Below are 8712 nucleotides of genomic sequence, written 5' to 3'. Positions count from 1 at the left end.
TATATATTAATAAATAAATATTTCCTTCTATTATTAAATTTTTAAAAATTATATATATTTTACGCGTGATCTATACATTTTTAAAAGGGTAAAATTATTTATTGATGCAATTTTTATTCACCTTTCTTTAAGAAATTTCCATGGCAACGTGTTTTCTCTATTCATAAATGTTTATAATAATTATTTCGTAGTAAAATACGATGAAAAAACACGGAAATTGGACAATTTTCAATCATTTTTAATCTTGATTGGTCGTTTTTAAATCGTATTCGCGTTTAATTGGTTAATTTCTCATTTTTAATCTTGATTGGTCGTTTTTAAATCGTATCCGCGTTTAATTGGTTAATTTCTCAATTACGCAATAGTTAAAATTTTTAAAAAATTTCAATCGACGAGGTAATTGGTTAATTTTAAATTTAACGTTGTTTAATTGGTTAATTAACGATACGAGATATTTGAAAATTTGAAATTAAAGCGTTTTATTGGATGAATGTTCTACGACGTTATTTCTGAAATATAAAAATTGAATTAATTGGATAATTATCGAATTACTTTTTTTTTTCTTTGATGAGAGATTAAATTAATAAATTTAAAATTTTTGAAATATTGTTGGTTAATTATCCAAACGCAAATATAATTAAATCCACGTTTTTTTTCTTAATATTTTAGAAATTTAATTAAAAATTTTCTCATTACCTCACTTGCAGTAAGAATTTCGATGTTTATGACACAATTAGAGGGGAAAAAATTTAATAGAATATTTTATAGAAAATTTACAGATAATAAATTATTCAGAAATAGTATAAAAATAGAATTTTAATTTTATATATATTTTTTAAATATTTACCTTTGAAATATTATAACTCCTACATTCGCCATGTCTTGAGATACAATTTGCCAAGTTTCTGTAACAAGTTCTATTTGTCGAGAAGTTAAATTTGCTAATAATTGTTCTTCGGTTTTTCCTTTAAGCACTGTTTGACGTCCAACGTTACAACCCATCTAATTGACAATTAATCAGTCGAAATTAATTAATTAAAATCGATTTTAATGAATATTTTTTGCATTTTAAGTATATTACTCTCACTATTAGCTTCATTGGTTCATTTAAAAAATCGGAACAGTTTAATTGGTTTATTTTGAATTCTAATTCAAGTTTATTGGTTAAATTTTAAATAGAATTTAAACTTTATTTGTTAATACGTTGTGACGTAAATTAAAAAGAAAAAAAATTATTGGATATTTACAGACGTAAGAAATTGTAAAGTTTTATTGGATGTGTTCGAGATTCGTTCGGTTTTATTGGTTAGATTTAAAAACGAAATCGAAACTTTATTTGTTATTTCTTCGATGACGTAGAAATATGTTTAATGAATCATTGGCTGTTTAAATATTTAAATTTAATTGGTTTATTTTTTAAAAATTATATATATTTTACGCGTGATCTATACATTTTTAAAAGGGTAAAATTATTTATTGATGCAATTTTTATTCACCTTTCTTTAAGAAATTTCCATGGCAACGTGTTTTCTCTATTCATAAATGTTTATAATAATTATTTCGTAGTAAAATACGATGAAAAAACACGGAAATTGGACAATTTTCAATCATTTTTAATCTTGATTGGTCGTTTTTAAATCGTATTCGCGTTTAATTGGTTAATTTCTCATTTTTAATCTTGATTGGTCGTTTTTAAATCGTATCCGCGTTTAATTGGTTAATTTCTCAATTACGCAATAGTTAAAATTTTTAAAAAATTTCAATCGACGAGGTAATTGGTTAATTTTAAATTTAACGTTGTTTAATTGGTTAATTAACGATACGAGATATTTGAAAATTTGAAATTAAAGCGTTTTATTGGATGAATGTTCTACGACGTTATTTCTGAAATATAAAAATTGAATTAATTGGATAATTATCGAATTACTTTTTTTTTTCTTTGATGAGAGATTAAATTAATAAATTTAAAATTTTTGAAATATTGTTGGTTAATTATCCAAACGCAAATATAATTAAATCCACGTTTTTTTTCTTAATATTTTAGAAATTTAATTAAAAATTTTCTCATTACCTCACTTGCAGTAAGAATTTCGATGTTTATGACACAATTAGAGGGGAAAAAATTTAATAGAATATTTTATAGAAAATTTACAGATAATAAATTATTCAGAAATAGTATAAAAATAGAATTTTAATTTTATATATATTTTTTAAATATTTACCTTTGAAATATTATAACTCCTACATTCGCCATGTCTTGAGATACAATTTGCCAAGTTTCTGTAACAAGTTCTATTTGTCGAGAAGTTAAATTTGCTAATAATTGTTCTTCGGTTTTTCCTTTAAGCACTGTTTGACGTCCAACGTTACAACCCATCTAATTGACAATTAATCAGTCGAAATTAATTAATTAAAATCGATTTTAATGAATATTTTTTGCATTTTAAGTATATTACTCTCACTATTAGCTTCATTGGTTCATTTAAAAAATCGGAACAGTTTAATTGGTTTATTTTGAATTCTAATTCAAGTTTATTGGTTAAATTTTAAATAGAATTTAAACTTTATTTGTTAATACGTTGTGACGTAAATTAAAAAGAAAAAAAATTATTGGATATTTACAGACGTAAGAAATTGTAAAGTTTTATTGGATGTGTTCGAGATTCGTTCGGTTTTATTGGTTAGATTTAAAAACGAAATCGAAACTTTATTTGTTATTTCTTCGATGACGTAGAAATATGTTTAATGAATCATTGGCTGTTTAAATATTTAAATTTAATTGGTTTATTTTTTAAAAATTATCGTAGTCTTATTGATTAATTTAAAAAATAAGCAATTAAACTTATTATTTATTATATATAAGTAATAAAAATAAATAAATATTTTAATATTTATGAAATATTTTAGAAATTATTAATAAATTCAAATTAATTTAAATTTTAATTAATGCAGAATAATTTGAAATTTGGCTTTATATATAGGCCTATATATTTTTTTTAATGTACTGTACTTATACCCAAAAACTGCTAGTTAGAAGTATTAAAAGTAAGAGCAAAGTCTTATTTAGAATGAGAACTTAATTATAAGATTTGAATATATTACTGAACAATAGTAAGGAAGATGTAGAAGTGGAATACTACNAAACCAAGGATAAAAACCAAGACTTAAAACCAAAGGTTAAAACCAAGGATAAAAACCAAGACTTAAAACCAAAGGTTAAAACCAAGGATAAAAACCAAGACTTAAAACCAAAGGTTAAAACCAAGGATAAAAACCAAGACTTAAAACCAAAGGTTAAAACCAAGGATAAAAACCAAGACTTAAAACCAAAGGTTAAAACCAAGACTTAAAACCAAAGATAAAAACCAAGACTTAAAACCAAAGATAAAAACCAAGACTTAAAACCAAAGGTTAAAACCAAGACTTAAAATCCAAAGGTAAAAAAAAAATTAAGGTTAATTGTGGATAAAAATTAAGGCTTAAAACCAAGGATAATTAATAATTATAGCATAAAAACCAAGGATAAAAATAAAAGCAAGGTTAAAAATTAAGACTTTATATAAATATATTAAAATGAATAAATTTAGTTATAATTCTTTCTAGAATATAATTGTATTTGTTATTTTTAAGTCGAATTTTTATTAGTTTACACAATCGAACCTCCAACAACCGGACATTTTTATGCTTCTGTTAATGGCCGTTGTTAATAGGTTTGACTGTATCAGTCTCAGTATTCAATGCGATTATGTTGTTAATGTAAATGACTATTGATTAAAGATATAGAGTAGCAAATTTTACAATACGATCATCTGAAATGCGAAATCTTATAATTCATTAATAATCTTGTAAATTATTTCTCAATAATCATTAGTTTTAACAATATTTTCCATTAAATCAAATAATTTTAGCAATGTTTTCTATCAATTTAGTGTTCTTTCTTATTAATTTAAGTAATCTAATATTTTTTCCTACATACAAGAAGCCTCTAACATTGTCCTCTAACTAGTCTTTAGCATTGTTTTTAATTAGTCAAATAGCCTTTAATGTTCTTTATCTTTTATTTTAGTAGCCTTTAACATTATTTTTCATAAATCAATTGACCTTTAACATTGTTTCTCATCAAGTAAATTAACCTTTAATTGTACTTCCTATCAAATAATCGTTAACTGTATTACAACCATCCAATAATCAGCCTGTTCCCACCTGCTAGTATTCTGTAGCAATATTTCACAATAGTATTTATTGTTTTCTGATAATGTTTGCAATTATTACTATATTTCGAGTGAATTACACTGCTGAAACACATGATCAAGCGATGAAGATAGTATTGCTATACAATATCAATAGAAAAATAATTAGTTGACCCCCCTATAACACTGTTGATTTTTCCGTTTTATATGAATTCCATGTTGTACGAGTCACTTAGATTTTAAAATACGTGAGCCGTTCACAGCCCGGCACATGTGTTTGTAAAATCTAGGTGACTCGTACAACATGGAATTCATATAAAACGGAAAAATCAACAGTGTTATAGGGGGGTCGACTTGTATTGAAAAATGACAATTTAAGAGCTGGAACAGTTAAAAATCGATGTGGAACAACTGCTTGATTTAATAATTGACTGATATTTCATATAAATTTGATAAAATTTAGCATTAAAATTACGAAGATTGATCTATAAAAAATAATACGTGAGAATAAAGATAAAGGAAAATAGGGGGGGGGAAATGAGATAAACAGTTAAGAAGTTTACTTCTAATACGTGATAACTGTAAGTAAAAAGGAAAATTTGTGATAGTTTTATTTAGGAAATGAAGATAAGTTTGTTCAGGAAATGGAAGAATCAAGTAGATTTGATTAAAAAAAATATATAAGATATAATTTTGATCCTTTCATAATTTGTTATGGCTTTTACCTAAATATGAATTTATTTTTAAAATATTTACATTCGTTGCAATTATTTCGTTACTAATTTTAAGCTTAAAAAAGTAGCCTATATTTAAATTTATTTAAATTAAAGTTTTAAAAGTTCTAACATAATTTACACGTATATAGAATAATAATAAATTATTATAGTGATTTTTTTTTTAAAACTCTAGAATAATTATGTAAAATTTTTACCAATTTATAACTGTTATTTCTTGTGTTTTCTAGAGAAAAATATCTTTCTGGTACGGTACTTTTACTTCAATTATCTAACTGTCAAAGGTAATGTAGATTTAATGGATTCAAGCGAGCGTATTGATATATTAAAGGTGATGACACGTTATACTTTAATTTAGTACATACAAGGAAAGGGTTTTTACGACAAACAGAAAGATACTTTACTTTAATATAATATATACACGCGCTGTTTGACCTTCGTTCTTTTGGGATAAAATCATTCCTNCGATCTGCCAGAGGGGTATGTCATCCTGGAGTACTTTTCTATAGGAAACTTACTTCTATTCAAGTATGAGGCACGCAAAGAAAAACTATCCTGTTAGTTAGGCGCGAACCCATGACCAGTATTCAGTGGTTTTACCCAATTAGCCACTGGTGGATACCATCAAATAAAGTTTGAAATTATCAGATAACAATACTTTACCTTCTATTTTCTATTGGAAAAAAATTAATATATTCTTATCTATAAGTAGTTTCTTCATAATTTATGATATTTACTATTCAATTTGATATTATTTACACGTAATTATTGTAATTATAGCTATTAAGCTGATATCAAATGTTAGAATCGGTAGACCAAAAACACAAGAACGAGAATTTAATCGATAAAATTAACCGTTGCCAAGATATGGCGGCTCCAACACTTAGAACTGGAGGCATTATATAAAATTGAAGTGCTGCCAGGATATGTCTAAGTCGTATTTTAATCAAACTAAAAGTGTTGCCAAGACATATACATTTGTCGATTAACACATTACAGCGATACGTAGATACAAAGTGGTAGTGTGATGATGATAGTGGCATCATTTTATATTTTTTTAGTTATGTGTAAGTGAATTGGTTGAATTAACAAAGTAAAATGTGAGAAAAATTGTATACATATTAATTTATCAATTGTTTGTATAGCGATCAACTTTTTGGAGTATTCAAGAGGAAGAAGAACGAATGCAAAAAAAGATTATGTAAGTTTTATTGTATTTTTAACTGTTTTTGCCTTGTAGACACTCAGATGGATGTTTTTCCTGCACCCATCGTGGGTTCGACCAGGTCCACAATGGAAGCAATTGGATAGTAACACCTTAAGATAGTTTCCTGAAGGATCTAGGTTCAAATCTTGAAGTGAATCAATTTATGATGGTTTTCTAAGAGATTTCTTAAATTTAGGGATTAAATTTATGATGGTTTTCATAAATACTCATAAATAGTTTTGGCTACAGTTTTATCTTCAATTTCGCCCACTAATAACCAAGTGGATGGTCGTGGATTCGCAATTCACAACGGCTGATGAAGTTTTCTTGGTTTTTTTCACGTTAGTAACACCTAAATTGGGGCCACATTCCCATAAAAGACCTCTTGGGAGGCATTACCCCTCGGCAGATCGCCCATGTATCGCGTCGTCACAAAGGAATAAAGCAAACTATTCCCAATTTCTCAAGAAGATTGAGTTATAGCTTGTAATGAGCAGATTTGATGATAGGATTTTAATAGCCTTATATAGCTCTACCCTTATTAAATATATTAATTTTGCACCTATTCATACAACATCCCAGTTATGCCACGTTAATAAAATATTGATAAAATTTGGATTAGCTGAATCGGATACAGAAAGCAACTTTGAGCACTTTACTTCTTTACTTGTAAAAACATAAAAATTTTATTTACCAAATAAATATAATAAAATAATGATCTGACCTTTATAAATTCACATTATGGCTGTCTTATCGATCAGAAATTCAGGAACTGACACTCATTGAACAAATTGGACTTATCAGAAGAGTTCAGGAACGGTTGTCACAAATTCCCCGAACAAAAGAGAAAGCTATCAGTTAAAAAAAAACTTTACATAATAATTTATGCGATAAAAAAATTCAATTAATTATTTTAAGCTTTAAAACTACGAGGAATAAATAAATTTTTAACATAAAAAGAAAAAAAAAAAACAATATTTTTAAACTTTCTTAACTCATCAATTGTTTACGTTTTATAAGATTTAATGACGTAAACGTCGGAAGTTAAGTTTATTATTTAATTAATATGATTGGCTTACCTTTAATTACTTAAGTTTAATGGAAGGATAGGAGAAATAATACATTCTCAATCATAGCTTGCACTAAATAAGTGCGAACGGGAGGTGCTCCACGGTTGTAGATCAATCAAACAAACTGGGCATGCGCTTCTCTTCATTTCTCTTCCCTCCTCATCCACCGATTAACTGTCAAGATGAACTGTCATCTTCTATGACCTTGAAGTGAGAAAGTACTTTTACAAAATTACAATTTTCCTGCTGCAAGTTTCTATATATATATATAGGCCTATATATTGTAAATATATTGAAGTATCATTTTGTAAGTTTTTTTTTGTGTTTGTTTTTCAGGTAATAACACTTCTCCTAGGTTATAAATGTATGTAATTTTCAACTCCACTTAGAAAGATCGCTTGAGAAACGTCACACTTGAACATTTCTCTCGTGTATTATCATTTCTTTTCTTATGTATGGACAGGCCTGTGTGTAGGATTTTAAAATGGGTGACGTTTTTAAAAAGTACACATAAATCAGTAAACTTTGACAATAGTTTACAATTTATAACTGCATCGGATCGATAAAATAAGGCAAAACAACACATGGGAAATATGCCAAGGGGGCATTCATTCCTTAAGGGAGACTTTGTATAGCAAATTCACCCTTATTTAGGTGTTAGATACGTAAAGAAAATCCGAAAAATTCCTCGTTGGTCAGGCCACGATCAATTACCAATGTTCAGTGGTGTTATCTTGCAATTTACGTTCGTTATAGATTTTCCTGAAGGTTTTTCGATGTTTTAAAGGAGAAAACCGATGCTTTTGCACTTTAAAGTAGGGGAAGGATATAGAAAAGTTTAAAGTTATTAGCATTTTTATCTATTAAATCTTATTTTTACTTACTTTTTTATTAAAATATTTACTTCTTTTGTTAAAATATTTACTAACATTTATAAAAATATACAAAAAATACTTACTATTATTCAATATTAATGTCGAAAATGTGTTGTGTAATCCTGAAAATAAAACATTAATAAGTATAACAAATATAAAAACTATTTAAAAGTTTCTTATATATAAATAAAGAATTTAGTAAATAAATAACAAAAAAAAATTAAGTAAATTCCTACAAGAAAATTAAATAAAAATTACATCAAACATATTCGGTCCTTCATTAAATATAAAAGATAAATCGCTTTAAAAAAATTTTTTTTTTATCAAAGATACCGACAACTAAACTAATTGGTTGAAGATATAAAAGTAGGAGGAACTTGCGACAATCATTGCCTTTCTTTCAATTAAGTTTTATTTTAATGTTTTTTACTTTAGTAATACTTTTAATTTAATAAAAATTAATTGAAGAAATAGAAAAATCGGCTTAAGGCTTCCAATAGTGAAGAAAATCCCGGCTAACTTACCTTATCGATGCTTTCAGCATATTACAAAAATTTAAACGACATTAAAAAAGAGTGTATTATAATTTCTAAATAATAAAATTTAATAAAAATAATCATAATTAATATATAAAAA

At 26.1% G+C, this 8712-nt stretch overlaps 1 protein-coding gene and 1 long non-coding RNA gene across 2 annotated transcripts in view; both read right to left on the bottom strand.

Annotated features, from left to right (window-relative positions):
* Positions 1–1205, bottom strand: part of LOC111619207 (neuroglobin-like) — a 3609-nt gene extending 2404 nt beyond the window's left edge. The window contains exon 1 of the mRNA XM_023360897.1: positions 848–1205. Coding sequence (XP_023216665.1) covers positions 848–1002 — 155 coding nt within the window. The 5' untranslated portion in view covers positions 1003–1205. The remainder of the gene's footprint in view (positions 1–847) is intronic.
* Positions 1206–1591: 386 nt separating this feature from the next.
* LOC111619208 lies at positions 1592–7396 on the bottom strand. Its single transcript, XR_002755706.1, has 3 exons — positions 7211–7396; positions 2223–2377; positions 1592–1884 (listed from the first exon to the last, which is right to left on the bottom strand). It is a non-coding gene; the product is annotated as an uncharacterized LOC111619208 (long non-coding RNA).
* Positions 7397–8712: the final 1316 nt, after the last annotated feature.

This window comes from Centruroides sculpturatus, unplaced genomic scaffold (genome assembly GCF_000671375.1).
Source record: "Centruroides sculpturatus isolate CEXI.00-Female unplaced genomic scaffold, Cexi_2.0 scaffold114, whole genome shotgun sequence".
Lineage (NCBI taxonomy): Eukaryota > Metazoa > Arthropoda > Arachnida > Scorpiones > Buthidae > Centruroides > Centruroides sculpturatus.
Note: the sequence above shows the minus strand (reverse complement) of the source record. Positions and strands in the feature narration are given on the sequence as shown.